At 41.9% G+C, this 16,309-nt stretch overlaps 1 protein-coding gene across 1 annotated transcript in view; it reads right to left on the bottom strand.

Annotated features, from left to right (window-relative positions):
* The window catches only part of LOC135547660 (contactin-associated protein-like 5), a 131,768-nt gene that overhangs the window by 60,955 nt on the left and 54,504 nt on the right, over positions 1 to 16,309 (bottom strand). The window contains exon 3 of the mRNA XM_064976848.1: positions 14,363 to 14,556. Coding sequence (XP_064832920.1) covers positions 14,363 to 14,556 — 194 coding nt within the window. The remainder of the gene's footprint in view (positions 1 to 14,362; positions 14,557 to 16,309) is intronic.

Here is a 16,309-nt window from a genome sequence, read left to right as displayed (position 1 = left end):
ATCTATAAGTACCTGGGTATCTGGCTAGACTGTAAACTCTCCTTATAGACTCATATCAAACATCTCCAATCGAAAATCAAATCTAGAGTCGGCTTTCTATTCCGCAACAAAGCCTCCTTCACTCACACCGCCAAACTTACCCTAGTAAAACTGACTATCCTACCAATCCTCAACTTCGGCGGTGTCATCTACAAAATAGCTTTCAACACTCTACTCAGCAAACTGGATGCAGTCTATCACAGTGCCATCCATTTTGTCACTAAAGCACCTTATACCACCCACCATTGCGACCTGTATGCTCTAGTCGGCTGGCCCTCGCTACATATTCGTCGCCAGACCCACTGGCTCCAGGTCATCTATAAGTCCATGCTAGGTAAAGCTCCGCCTTATCTCAGTTCACTGGTCACGATGGCAACACCCACTCGTAGCACATGCTCCAGCAGGTGTAGCTCACTGATCATCCCTAAAGCCAACACCTCATTCGGCCGCCTTTCGTTCCAGTCCTCTGCTGCCTGTAACTGGAACGAATTGCAAAAATCGCTGAAGTTGGAGACTTTTATCTCCCTCACCAACTTCAAACATCTGCTATCTGAGCAGCTAACCGATCGCTGCAGCTGTACATAGTCTATTGGTAAATAGCCCACCCAATTTTACCTACCTCATCCCCATACTGCTTTATTTTATTTACTTTTCTGCTCTTTTGCACACCAATATCTCTACCTGTACATGACCATCTGATAATTTATCACTCCAGTGTTAATCTGCAATATTGTAATTATTCGCCTACCTCCTCATGCCTTTTGCACACAATGTATATAGACTCTTTTTTTCTACTGTGTTATTGACTTGTTAATTGTTTACTCCATGTGTAACTCTGTGTTGTCTGTTCACACTGCTATGCTTTATCTTGACCAGGTCGCAGTTGCAAATGAGAACTTGTTCTCAACTAGCCTACCTGGTTAAATAAAGGTGAAATAAATCAATAAAAATACAAATGTTTCTTTGTGTTGCTACCATGCTGTGTTGTTACGTGTTGATGCCATGCTATGTTGTCATCTTAGGTCTCTCTTTATGTACTGTTGTATTGCCCCTCTTTTCTTGATGTGTGTTTTGTCCTATATTTGTATTTAATGTATTTTTATTTTTAATCCCAGCCCCCATCCCTGCAGGAGTCATTTTGCCTTTTGCCTTAGGCTAACCAACGTAGCCAGGTGCACGGTGTTTCCTCCGACACATTGGTGCGGCTGGCTTCCCGGGTTGGAGGCGCGCTGTGTTAAGAAGCAGTGCGGCTTGGTTGGGTTGTGTTTCGGAGGACGCATGGCTTTCGACCTTCGTCTCTCCCGAGCCCGTACGGGAGTTGTTGCAATGAGACAAGATAGTAATTACTAACAATTGGATACCACGCATTTGGGGAGATTGGGGGGTAAAATAATAAAATGTTGACCTTGTCATAATTTGAAAACTAGTAGGTTACAAATAGATACTATTCCAGAGAGTTACCATAGTCATTTCAAGTCACTAGCTGCAGGCTGAAATAAACATTCCATCATATACGTTGCATAGAAACCCAAATACAACCATGTAGATAGATAGGTGTGTGTGTCATGTATGCTAGAATGTAGGTTTTAAAACGACAGCTGCATGTGCATTTTAGCCAACACATATGGCATATGGCATAGCATTTGCAATACAACATTCTTTAAAAGCAGTTGTACAATGTGCTCTGCAATAAAAGTTCCTAAACCAGACGGGTTCTCAAAAAGCAGATGCCCAATACCATAGTGGGCATGCATCATGTTGGATGCATTGGACTATAAAGTATGGAGAATGACAAAGAACCTGTAAGATTATACAAACATCAGTTGGGAAATTAATGTTTGAGTTTCAAATACAAAATATTCAGTGAATGTGAGTATATTGGCTACTAGGTAGACTTCCCACTCCTTGCCAGACAGTAGTGCTTGTCAAGCGGGAGCAACGCGCCCTGTGTCCTGGTGTTGTTGCCGTTCATGCCCCCCCCCCATTTAGTATTACACTGGATATACAGTGGCTTACGAAAGTATTCACCCCCTTGGCATTTTCCTATTTTGTTGCCTTACAACCTGGAATTAAAATATATTTTTCGGGGGTTTGTATCATTTGATCTACATAACATGCCTACCACTTTGAAGATGCAAAATATTTTTCATTGTGAAACAGACAAGAAATAAGACAAAAAAATGAAAACTTGAGCATGCATAACTATTCATCCCCCCTAAGTCAATACTTTGTAGAGCCACCTTTTGAAGCAATTACAGCTGCAAGTCTCTTGATGTATGTCTCTATAAGCTTAGCACATCTAGCCACTGGGATTTTAGCCCATTCTTCAAAGTAAACCTGCTCCAGCTCCTTCAAGTTGGATGGGTTCCGCTGGTGTACAGCAATCTTTAAGTCATACCACAGATTCTCAATTGGATTGAGGTCTGGGCTTTGACTAGGCCCTTCCAAGACATTTAAAAGTTTCCCCTTAAACCACTCGAGTGTTGCTTTAGCAGTACACTTAGGGTCATTGTCCTGCTGGAAGGTGAACCTCCATCTCAGTCTCAAATCTCTGGAAGACTGACACATGTTTCCCTCAAGAATTTCCCTGTATTCAGCGCCATCCATCATTCCTTCAATTCTGACCAGTTTACAGTCCCTGCCGATGAAAAACACCCCCGCAGCATGATGATGCCACCACCATGCTTCACTGTGGGATGGCGTTCTCGGGATGATGAGAGGTGGTGGGTATGCGCCAGACATAGTGTTTTACTTGATGGCCAAAAAGCTCAATTTTAGTCTCATCTGACCAGAGTACCTACTTCCATATGTTTGGGGAGTCTCCCACATTACTTTTGGCAAACACCAAACTTTTTTGCTTATTTTTTAGTTTAAGCAATTACTTTTTCCTGGCCACTCTTCCGTAAAGCCCAGCTCTGTGGAGTGTATGGCTTAAAATGGTCCAATGGACAGATACGCCATTCTCTGCTGTGGAGCTTTGTATAGTATTTGTATTTATTATGGATCCCCATCTTCCTGGGGTCCAGCAAAATTAAGGCAGTTAATACATTTTTAAAAGATTACAATACATTCACAGATTTCACAACACACTGTGTGCCCTTAGGCCCCTACTCCACCACTACCACATATCTACAGTTCTAAATCCATATGTGTGTATAGTGCGTATGTTATTGTTATTTCGTGTGTGTGTGTGTGTGTGTGTGTGTGTGTGTGTGTGTGTGTGTGTGTGTGTGTGTGTGTGTGTGTGTGTGTGTGTGTGTGCCAATGTGTTTTGTTTTGCTTCATTCCCCACTGTTCCATAAGGTGTTTTTTTAATCTGTTTTTTTTTTAAATCAAATTTTACTGCTTGCGTCAGTTACTTGATGTGGAATAGAGTTCCATGTAGTAATGGCTCTATGTAGTACTGCGTGCCTACCATAGTCTGTTCTGGACTTGGGGACTGTGAAGAGACCTCTTGTGGCATGTCTTGTGGAGTATGCATGGGTGTCCGAGCTGTGTGCCACTAGTTTAGACAGACAGCTCGGTGCATTCAACATACCTCTCATAAATAAAAGTAGTGATGAAGTTAATCTCTCCTCCACTTTCAGACAGGAGAGATTTACATGCATATTATTAATATTAGCTCTCTGTGTACATCCAATAGCCAGCCGTGCTGCCATGTTCTGAGCCAATTGCAATACAGAAATACTCATTATAAAAATTCAGAAAAGATACAACTATTGGCTTAAAGATAAACTTCTTGTGAATCCAACCACGGTGTCAGATTTCAAAAATGCTTTACTGCGAAAGCATACTTTACGATTATTTGAGAACATAGCCAAGCAGACAAATCATTACAAACAGTAACCAGCCAAGTAGAAGAGTTACACATGTCAGAATTTGAGATCAAATTAATCCCTTACCTTTGATGATCTTCATATGGTGGCACTCAGAAGACATTAATTTATTCAATAAATGTTCCTTTTGTTTGATAAAGTCTCTCTTTATATCCAAAGTCAATGGATACTGTAATGGCATTGAATAGAAAACTATAACAACAACAAAAAAATCATACTTCTTGAATGGATCTTTCTCAGGTTTTCGCCTGCCAAATCAGTTCTGTTATACTCACAGACATTATTTTAACAGTTTTGGAAACTTTAGAGTGATTTCTATCCAAACCTACTAATTACATGCATATCCTATCTTCTGGGCCTGAGTAGCTGTTTATTTTGTGCATGCTTTTCATCCAAAATTCCAAATGCTGCCCCCTACCCTAGAGAAGTTAAGAAAGCAGCACATCGCTTTATTATAGACAGACTTCTCCCCATCTTAGCTACTACTGCATCAATATGTTTTGACCATGACAGTTTACAATCTAGTGTTACTCCAAGCAGCTTAGTCATCTCAAATTTCCACATGATTTATTACAAGATTTAGTTTAGGTACCGGGTTTAGTGAGTGTTTTGTTACAAATACAATGCTTTTAGCTTTAGAAATATTTAGGGCTAACGTATTCCTGCCACCCACTCTCAAACTATTTGTTGAGTGTTGCAGTCATTTCACTCACTGTAGTAGCTGAAGTGTTTAGTGTTGAGTCATCTGCATTCATAGAAACTCTGATTTACTCAAAGTCAGTGGCATATCGTTAGTAAAAATTGAAAAAAGCAAGGGGCTTAAACAGCTACCCTGGGGAATTCCTGATTCTAACTGGATTATATTTGATAGGGTTCCATTAAAGAACACCCTCTGTGTTCTGTTAGACAAGTAACTCTTCATCCACATTATAGCAGGTGGTGTAAATCCATAACACATAAATTCTTCCAGCAGCAGATTATGATCAATAATGTCAAAAGCTGCATGGAAGTCTAACAAGACAGCCCCCACAATCATTTTATCATCAATTTCTCTCAGCCAATCATCAGTCATTTGTGTAAGTGCTGTGCTTGTTGAGTGTCCTTCCCTATAAGCTTGCTGAAATTTTGTTGTCAAAATGTTTACTTTAAAATAGCATTGTATCTGGTCAAACACAATTTTTTCCAGAAGTGCCAATGGTTGATACGTCGGCTATTTGAGCCAGTAAAGGGGGCTTTACTATTCTTGGGTAGTGGAATGACTTTAGCTTTCCTCCAGGCCTGAAGGCACACGCTCTCTAGTAGGCTTAAATTGAAGATATGGCAAATAGGAGTGGCAATATTGTCTGCTTTTATACTCAGTAATTTTCCATCTAGATTGTCAGACCCTGGCAGCTTGTCATTTTTGATAGACAACAATGATTTTTTTCACCTCTTCCACACTGACGGAATTCAAAAGTACAATTCTTGTCTTTCATAATTTGATCCGATATATTTGGATGTGTAGTGTTAGCATTTGATGCTGGCATGTCATCCCTAAGTTTGCTTATCTGAAAAAGTTATTAAAGTAGTTTGCAATATCAGTGGGCTTTGTGATGAATGAGCCATCTGATTCACTTCAATGGAGGAGTTGTCTGTGAGTGCAACAGAACTGATGTTACAGGCGAAACCCAGATAAAAACCCAACCAGGAAGTGCCCCATATTTTGAAAGCCCTGCATGCCAATGACTCCTTATATGGCTGTGAATGCGCTACGAATGAGCTTACACTTTTTACGTATTCCCCAAGGTGTCTACAGCATTGTGATGTCTTTTTACGCATTTATGTTGAAGAATAGCCGTAAGGGACCACATTGAGCAAGTGATCACATGATGGCTCCCGCAGAAAATCTTGCGTAAAGTACACAAGTAGACATTTTTCCAATCGCTTCTTATGAGTAACAAATTGTCCCGGTGGATATTTTATCGAATAGATATGTGACGTTTGCCATGTTTCTGTCGATATTATGGAGCTAATTTGGAAAAAAGTTTGTCGATTTCTCAGTCAAACGTGAAGAACAAACGGAGCTATTTCGCCTACAAAAACAATATTTTTGGAAAAAAGGAACATTTGCTATCTAACTGGGAGTCTCCTGAGTGAAAACATCCGAAGTTCTTCAAAGGTAAATGATTTAATTTGATTGCTTTTCTAATTTTCATGAAAATGTTGCCTGCTGGTAGCAGAGCCTAGCATAGCATTATGCCATGATAAACTTACACAAATGCTTGTCTAGCGTTGGCTGTAAAGCATATTTTGAAAATCTGAGATGACAGTGTGAAGGCTAAAGGCTAAGCTGTGTCTCAACATATTTCATTTGTGATTTTCATGAATAGGAAAATTTTCTAGGGATATTTATGGCCGCTGCGTTATGCTAATTAGTTTGAGGCTATGATTACACTCCCGCATGCGGGGTGGGTAGTATCAAGAAGTTAAGGTGCCCCAAAGCTTTTTACTATCATTCTTAATGTAATTTATCTTTGATTCATAGTGTAGTTTCTTTTTCTTTTTATTTAGTTTAGTCACATGATTTCTTAATTTGCAGCATATTTGCCAAACAGAAAAAAACTAACTGCCAGACTTAATTGCCATACCGTTTGCCTAATCCCTCTCAACCATACAATTTTTCAATTCCTCATCAATCCAAGGGGATTTAACAGTTTGTACAGTCATTGTCTTAATGGTTGCGTGCGTATTAGTTACTGGAATATGTACTTTCATAAATGTGTCAAGTGCAATGTCTGGTTTCTCAGCAAATGTTCTTTACATCATCAACATATGAATCACGACAACACTTCTTGTACCTCTTGTACACTATATTAGGCCCAGACTTTGGAACTTTGGTTTTCCTAGATATGGATACTATATCGTGATCACTACATCCTATGGATTTGGATACTGCATTAGTATTCCCCACATATTATTCAGATACTGACTGTTAGCACTTGGTGGTCTATAGCAGCTTCCCACAGGAATGGGCTTTAGGTGAGGCAGATGAACCTGTAGCCATATTATTTCAACAGTACCCGGCCAAAACAAAGAAATACAAAAACATAGAAAAAGGAACATAGAATGCCCACCCAAATCACACCTTGACCAAACCAAAATAGAGACATAAAAAAAAGGTAGACAATCTCTAAGCTTTACAGGACTGTGGTTCTGAATATAGGCCGCAACACCGCCACTGTTGGCATTTCTGTTTTTTTTTTTTTTTGGCCATTTCATTTTTGTGAACCAGGAAGTGGGTATGTTTCTGTGGTCGTATTGCCAGGACCGGCCAGGGGAGTGGGCGAGATACATCCCCTGGGCCGAAATGGCCCAGAACTCACTACGCGACTCCTCTACTAACGTGTCCCCCTTTCAGTGTGTGTTGGGGTACCAGCCGATCCTGGCACCATGGCATCCAAGCCAGACCGTGGCTCCTGCGGTGGAGGAATGGGTGCAGCGCTCCAAGGAGACCTGGAGGGCCGTCCAGCTAGTGGACGGCAGAAAAGGAGTGCTGACCGCCACCGCAGTGAGGCCCCCGTGTTTGAACCGGGGAAAGGGTCTGGCTCTCGACCCGAAACCTGCCCCTCCGCTTGCCCTGCCGGAAGTTGGGGCCGCAGTGTGTAGGGCCCTTCAAAGTCCTGAGGAGAATAAATGAGGTGTTTTATCAATTACAACTCCCTTCATATAACCCCTCGTTTCAAGTGGCTCTCCTCAGGCTGGTGGTAGCTGGTCCCCTGCAGGACAGTAAGGTTCCGGAGGTCCCTCCTCCCCCTCTGGACATCGAGGGGTCCCCGGCGTACACGATATGGGCCATTCTGGACTCGAGGCGCCGGGTGAGCGGCCTGCAGTACCTTGTGGACTGGGAGGGGTACGGTCTGGAGGAGAGGTGCTGGGTACCGGTGGGGAACATTTTGGATCCGTCAATGTTGAGGGATTTCCATCGCCTCCATCCGGAATGCCCTGCGCCTCGTCCTCCGGGTCGACCTCGAGGCCGTTGTCGGCTCGCCGCTCGAGCCGTGCGTTGGGGGAGGGGGGGGGGTGTACTGTCACGACTCCGACCGAAGGTGGCTCCCCTTTGGGTTGCGCTTGGCGGTCGTCGTTGCCGGCCTACTAGCTGCCACTGATTCTTTCCTCCAACCTCCTTACGTGTTTATTGTTTACACCTGTTTTGAGTTTGTTGTAAGTAGTTGGGCTTTATTAGTCAGCCGGCCTGCCCGTTTCTTTGTGCGGGATTAATTATTGTAATCTTTGTGTTTGGTGTAGACGAACGTGTTGGTTTATGTTCGCTGGACAGTTTTCGTCCCCCGTGTCTGGGGCATTTGTTTTGAGCACCCAGTGTTTCGTGGGGTGGCCGTTGTTCACCGTGTGTGCATTAAAAGAGCACTATATTGAACTATCTGTTTCCTGCGCCTGACTTCCCACTCACGACACCCAGAATGTTACAATTGTTGTCATTTTATAACAGGTAATGATCAGCAGAAATAAGGGAGTACTAACTAACTGTCATAGTTGTAGATGTGAGTTTCTCTTTTAAACAATCCCCTGGCTTTGTACACAGCAAATAGCTAACATTCGCCAGAGCAAGCGAGCTACAATCAAAAAGCCTGTGTGTGTTCTGTTATTCATCTGGGTGATGTGATCAATCCATTTATTACAGGGGGAGAAAGATCATACCTCATTTTTGGAGAAATGTCCTCTGGTCTGATGAAACAAAAATATAACTGCTTGGCCATAATGACCATCGTTATGTTTGGAGGAAAAAGGGGGAGGCTTGCAAGCCGAAGAATACCATCCCATCCGTGAAGCATGGGGGTGGCAGCATCATGTTGTGGGGGTGCTTTGCTGCAGGAGGGACTGGTGCACTTCACAAAATATATGGCATCATGAAGAAAATTATGTGGATATATTGAAGCAACATCTCAGGACATCTGTCAGGAAGTTAAAGCTTGGTCGCAAATGGGTCTTCCAAAAGGACAATGACCCCAAGCGTACTTTCAAAGTTGTGGCAAAATGGCTTTAGGACAACAAAGTCAAGGTATTTGCGTGGCTATCACAAAGCCCTTACCTCAATCCTATCATACATTTGTGGGCAGAACTGAAGAAGCGTGTGCGAGCAAGGAGGTCTACAAACCAGACTCAGTTACACCAGTTCTGTCAGGAGTGTGTTTGACCCAAGTTAATGGGAATGCTACCAAATACTAATTGAGCGTATGTAAACTTCTGACCCACTGGGAATGTGATGAAATAAATAATTCCCACTACTATTATTCTGATTTTTCAGATTCTTAAAATAAATTGGTGATCCTAACTGACCTAAAACAAGGATTTTTTTTACTTGGATTAAATGTCAGGAATTGTGAAAAACTGAGTTTAAATGTATTTGGCTAAGGTGTATGTAAACTTCCTACTTCAACTGTAGGTTTAGTATGTCATAGTGGAGACGCAAGGCTTGCAACCTATTATGGGCCTATAACTTTCACATAATAATGGAGTCAGATAGTGAATCATATGGGGGTCATAGACATTCTACATTGACCATTGGACCATGCTCTTAAGCTAACCAATTTCCACATGGTAATAGACTACATATTGAATGGCCCGTGGGCTGCTCAAGCCTGCATGTAATGGAAGACTAGAGAGCTGGAAATAAGGGATGAACAGAAGTAGAGGGAGCTTGTGTTCTGATGTATATGGTCATGTGTTCAATCAGGGGTAATGAGAGCCTGCGAGCAGCACTCTGCACTAATAGGTTTGTTAGTCTGTTTATCGTCGCACTTTAAACCAAGTATTACTTATGAATGCTTAATGAAGCCTTTCATAAGGCCTCTATGAATACTTAACAAATCTCCTATTACATAATATGTTACCTGTTAATCAAGGTTCAAAACAAATGTGTGACCTAAACTGTGAGATAAAAGATTACTTTTAAGAAGCGTAGGTTTTAACGAAGCACAACCTGTTTACATCTTTATTTCCTTCACATTTGTATGCAACGACGACAATGTTGCAGCTGTTCTGGCCTCTCAGCGTCTTTGATCCTGGATACCTGGTGACAATTACCAGCAGCATGTCAATGAATACCATTCTCCCAAAAAATATGCCCTGTCTGATTCACAGGAGAGAATAAAAGTTTCTGAAAAGTGCCGCGTGCCCGAGATCAAAAGAATCAGTGACACCTTTCATGGAGAATAAAGAGCGGGTTGAACCTCGGAAACCTTTACAGCACCATGGTTTGAATGAGAGTGACATTCACCTCTTCTTTATTAAGGGCAAAGTCTCTCGGAGAACGGAAGAACAAACCTCATGAGATTTACTGGTGGAATAAAGGTTCAATGAAAAATAAATGTTAAATGTTACGGTTATCAGCACTTTTAGAACTTTATAGTACATAATATAATTGATGTCGCATTAACCCTTTCAAACATGCCCAGTAGGCAGAATTAGCCTGTGACCTATGCTACAAGGTTAACATTTAGAAACAAAGTGAATCATTTCTAATCTCAATGTCAAATAGATTAACACAGTGCCTCCTTCTCCGTGGAAGTGGAGGATCATATCACCTCTGCCTTACCTGACACCATAGACCCACTTACATTTGCTTACTGCCCCAATAGATCCACAGACGATGAAATCGCCATCGCACTGCACTCTGCCCTATCCAAACTGGACAAGAGGAATACCTATGTAAGAATGTTGTTCATTGACTATAGCTCAGCATTCAACACCATAGTACCTTCCAAGCTCATCATCAAGCTCGAGGCCCTGGGTCTCAACCCCACCTTGTGCAACTGGGTACTGGACTTCCTGACTGGCTTCCCCCAGGTGGTGAAGGTAGGAAACAACACCTCCACTTCACTGATCCTCAACACTGAGGTCCCACTTGGATGCATTCTCAGCCCCCTCCTGTACTCACTGTTCACCCATGACTGTGTGGCCACGCATGCCTCCAACTCAATAATCAAGTTTGCAGATGAAACAACAGTTGTAGGCCTGATTACCAACAATGATGAGACAGCCTACAGGGAGGAGGTAAGGGCCCTGGGAGTGTGGTGTCAGGAAAAAAACCACTCACCTAATGTCAACAAAACAAAGAAGCTGATCGTGGACATCAGGAAACAGCAGAGGGAGCACCACCCTATCCACATCGACGGGACCGCAGTGGAGAAAGTGGAAAGCTTTCTCCACTGCGGTTCCTCAGCATACACATCACTGACAAACTGAAATGGTCCACCCACACATACAGCGTGGTGAAGAAGATGCAACAGCGCCTCTTCAACCTCAGGAGACTGAAGAAATTTGGCTTGGCACCTAAAACCCTCAAAAACTTTTACAGATGCACAATTGAGAGCATCCTGTCAGGCTGTATCACCGCCTGGTACGGCAAATTTTACAGATTTGATAACCGTCAAACAATTACAATGGAACTTTTGTTGCAGAAATGTAGTTTGTTTTTTAGAACAATTTCATTTTCAGCTGCTTTGTATGTAATGGCTGACCAAAAATACCAATCATTACCCTGATCTATTTGTTTAATAAGAGTTAGAAACATATGATGCGCTCTCCAAGTTAAAGATTTTCATTTTATTAACAAGGTTATTATTGTGAAATTATTGTGGCAATTTTCTTGGCCAAAGCAAGTTTAACCTCTTACACTTATGGTGGCGCTATTTCATTTTTGGAAGAAAAACGTTCCCGTTTTAAACAAGATATTTTGTCACAAAAAGATGCTCGACTATGCATATAATTGCTACTGTTCGAAAGAAAACACTCTGACGTGTCCAGAAATACAAATATCTTCTCTGTGCGTGCCCTTTAACGTGAGCTTCAGGCAAAACCAAGATGACTTGGCATCCAGGAAATGACAAGGATTTTTGAGGCTCTGTCTTTCATGATCTCCTTATATGGCTGTGAACGCAAGAGGAATGAGTCTGCCCTTTCTGTCGTTTCCCCAAGGTGTCTGCAGCATTGTGACGTATTTGTAGGCAGATCGTTGGAAGATTGACCATAAGAGACCACATTTACCACGTGTCCGCCCGGTGTCCTGCGCCGAAATTGGTGCGCAAAAGTCACCTGCCAGTATTTTTCCATGGGAGAAAAGAGAGAGAAGCAAGCTTCCATGAACTGCATGTCAATGAAGAGATATGTGAAAAAACACCTTGAGGATTGATTCCAAACAACGTTTGCCATGTTTCGGTCGATATTATGTAGTTAATCCGGAAAAAGTTTCACGTTGTAGGTGACTGCATTTTCGGTTCGTTTCGGTAGCCAGGCGCAATGTAGAAAACGGAACGATTTCTCCTACACACAGACGCTTTCAGGAAACACTGCGCATTTGGTATGTGGCTGGGAGTCTCCTCATTGAAAACATCAGAAGCTCTTCAAAGGTAAATGATTTTATTTATTTGGTTATCTGGCTTTTGTGAAAATGTTGCGTGCTACATGCTACACAAAATGCTATGCTAGCTTTGCATACTCTTACACAAATTAGTCAATTTCTATGGTTCAAAAGCATATTTTGAAAATCTGAGATGACAGTGTTGTTAAGAAAAGGCTAAGCTTGAGAGCAAACGCATTATTTTAATTTTATTTGCGATTTTCAGAAATCGTTAACGTTGCGTTATGCTAATGAGCCTGAGGCTTAGTCACAATCCCGGATCCGGGATGGGGAGTTTCAAGATTAATGTTCTATCCCTGTCTTTGAATGTCAATACTTTTATGAGACACAAAGTACACGCATTCCCTCCTAGCAAAGTACATCTGAGAATAGACTATGGCACTATACTCTCGAAAACTATCATTGAGATGACAACTTATGAGGCATTAAAGTGTCTAAAATACATTTCTTTGGGGAGAAGATATGCAGCGACAGTAATAATTGTGTACTGATGAACACTCTACTATGACTCCTCATATCTTTCCACTATGAGGAATCAAGGATCAACTGCCATTAAGTAACAAAAGCTAGGAGATGAAGATAGATTATCCACTGGACACAGAGGTCAGTTCAACGTCTAGTTTTGATTTACATTTGGTTGAGTTGTGAACTCAAGGTGAAATCAACAAAAAATCTCACCATGTCTTTGGATTTAGGTTCGAGTTTGGGTGAATTTTTTTTAAAACAATACATTAATTACTTTTTGCAAATCGAATCAGTTTTCCATGTTGATTCAACATAATCACAGATGTTTTTTGGTTGAAATGACATGGAAACAATGACATTGATTCAACAATTTTGTGCCCGGTGGGATGGGTGTGGAGTGATATGTGTCCATGTCAGCTCCATAAGAGCCCCAAGCTGGCTTGTCAGCACAGTTATGTCCACTACTCTGAATCTAATAGCTCCTACACCTCTCAAACAAACAACAATAGTGCAAGGTTTATGTCTGCTTGGTTACAAGTGACAGCACCTAATAGAAAGGTCACTGGAATTGCTGTGGCATCCCCTGCAACACCTCAATGACCAGAAACAGAAGTGTTGTTGGCCTATCGTTGGGCCTAGCCTATATGACTACTACATGAGCATCAGGTAGGCTCAGAATGACTGTACCGGGAAAAATAAAAGGAGTAGTCGGGCTAAACTCTTTCACCCATCTGTTTCTGAGAGTGTGAGTAATGAAAAGTTCACACCTCCAGGGTGAGACATGGCATCCATTTTGATGAGGCAATAAAGGGACTTGATAAGTAAATCAATCTTTCCTACTCCAGAGTCTGACTTTTCAATGACGCTGCATCTGTGGGGGGAAAATGGACAGAGAGCCAACTGCTCCGTATCTGAATCGTGTGTGGCCATGAATAACAGTATTATTCCACAACCTGGAATGGTGTGATAGAGGAACATGTGTTTAGGCCTGTCCAGGGGGTTGTAGTTGCCTGAAGAGTTGCAACATGCAGGATGTTTGTCCAGGGGGTTGTCATTGCCTGAAGAGTTGTATGTGCATCTGCAAAAGCAATCCTTTGTTATGATTTTAAACCACAGGAACAAAAACAAGTCTAGAAACCTTGATAACCTTTTGTCTGTCCCTCATGGCAATACTAAACAGAAGTAAAGGCTTGAAAGAGTGGATTAAAACTCCCTTTTATCCGGCAGAAGGAAGATACAGAGCTCAGATGCAGAGTCACACGTTTCTTATCCGGAAGTGGTATTTGGAAGTCCCATACATTCTTCCATATGTTCAGTCTGATTCAAATCTACTTCAGCAAACCCAAACATTTCTGTCAGCATGTGCCTCTGAGTTGACAGGTAGAAGGCAAACTAGCTAGCTACGTATATCCCCAAGGATGTCTGTCGTTACTGTCAGATATAACGCCTCTTTCAGAGCGTTGTCATGAGGAATGCCAGTTATAGAATTGAAGCTCTCGCATATAAATTAACAAGCTTGGCAAAGTCAACAGCCTGAATTTTTTTAAGGATTAAAATAGAGAACAGAGTGTTGAACGGTAAATAAATAATCAACGAGGAGACTCACCCCCACCCCGTCCTCCTGTCGGTACTGCTTCCAGGCTCGGCCAGTGTCACTGAACAGGAGCAGGTAGCCGCTGACCCAGTCTGAGCCTCCGTAGCGCCCCTGTGTGGCGACGGCCGTCACCTCCATCCTGTCCCTGAGGTCCAGCTGCAGCCAAGGCTGTCTGTCTGTCACCTGGGGAGACCAGCCTCCCGCTCCTCGGGAGACCAGAGAGAGAAAACAGCTCAGAACAAGAAGGTACAGAAAGTGACCTAGCATGTGACACAGCAGGAGTAGAACACACACACACACACACACACACACATACATACAGATGCGTAGTCCAGACAGCTAGCTCCAGTGCGAAATATTATTTTCCTTAAAACTCCAGCCGATTCAGAGAATATCAAATGTGTGCGAGAGAGTGGGACAGGTCACTGTGGCAGTGATAATGACTACAGAGGTGTGAGTCTGCCTTGTCAGACAGGAATAATAAGGCATTATTCAGCTGGGCATTTGGATTAATTAATTCAGACTCCCTAGCCGTACTCTACTATAGGTTAGAATGTTCGAAACCCTGTCTAAAAGCAAATACAATTTAATTTGATTTGATTTAATGTAGCCTTATTGGAGGTGATTTGGACAGTGCACTGTTAAAGGGTTACTGTCAATTCAACAGTAGCTTAGAGAGAGCTCAGTGTTACAAGTACAATTCTGTATTTAATATTACAGAACCCCTGCTGTAATATGAATACGGTATCAAATCAAGTATCAAATCAATCACAATATTGTAAAATGTACTGTGTTATGCTGTAAAAAACTAAATGCTGCCATAATCAGAATGAATTAATAAATGAATACATGAAATTCATTGGCGGGAAGCGGTTTGTATTTCACAGTATTTTACTGTAATTACAAGGGCTTGGTGCAAGCAGATTGGCTGCTGGGTAAAGTGTTTACACATTACAGCATATTAATTCATATTTGGTGTATTTTATCACTTGCACGTCTAGAGGCCTTAACAAAGGCTTCCAAACTGGCAGTGACAATAGGGCAAAACAGACCAAAAGGACATGGCAAAATGTTGAACCATTTCAGGTTTAAGACTTGCTGCCACTCCAAACCATCCGCTATACAATTTAAATTGAAATAACCACATTGACTGGACTTCGCTAAAGACCCGCAGATCTCTACATTACTCCCTTTTTGTTCACAAAGCCCTTCTTCATAAACATCCATCTTATCTAACTTTGCTGTTGAAATAAATATATATATATATATATTTTTTTACCTTTGTTTAACTAGGCAAGTCAGTTAAGAACAAATTCTTATTTACAATGACGGCCTAAGAACAGCGGGTTAACTGCCTGTTCAGGGGTAGAAGAACAGATTTTTAGCTTGTCAGCCAAGGGATTTGATTTTGCAAACGTTTAGTTACTGACCCAACGCTCTATCCGCTAGGCTACCTGCTGCCCCACTATGTCACGGCCTGGCCATAGAGAGGCTTTTTATTCTCTATTTTGGTTAGGCCAGGGTGTGACTAGGGTGGGCGTTCTATGTTCTTTTTTATATGTTTTTGTATTTCTTTGTTTTTGGCCGGGTGTGCTTCTCAATCAGGGACAGCTGTCTGTCGTTGTCTCTGATTGAGAACCATACTTAGGCTGCCTGTTTTCCCATTATGGATTGTGGGTAGTTGTTTTCCGTTTCAGTGTTTGTGCCATACGGGACTGTTTTGGTTTTAATTTATTCTCTTGTTCTTTTGTATATAGTGTTCAGTTAATTAAAGACAATATGAACATATACCACGCTGCGCTTTGGTCTACTCCTTCTTCCTCAGACGAAGAGGATCGTTACACACTGTATAGACATCTGAGTTGTCTAACCCGTTCACAGCTTTGAACTCTTGAGGTCCCTAGGGTCTCCACAAAGCTAAAGGTCAATCTGCTTTTGTTTTTTGGCACCATATTGCTG

The sequence above is a fragment of the Oncorhynchus masou genome, chromosome 10 (genome assembly GCF_036934945.1).
Source record: "Oncorhynchus masou masou isolate Uvic2021 chromosome 10, UVic_Omas_1.1, whole genome shotgun sequence".
Classification (NCBI taxonomy): domain Eukaryota; kingdom Metazoa; phylum Chordata; class Actinopteri; order Salmoniformes; family Salmonidae; genus Oncorhynchus; species Oncorhynchus masou.
Note: the sequence above shows the minus strand (reverse complement) of the source record. Positions and strands in the feature narration are given on the sequence as shown.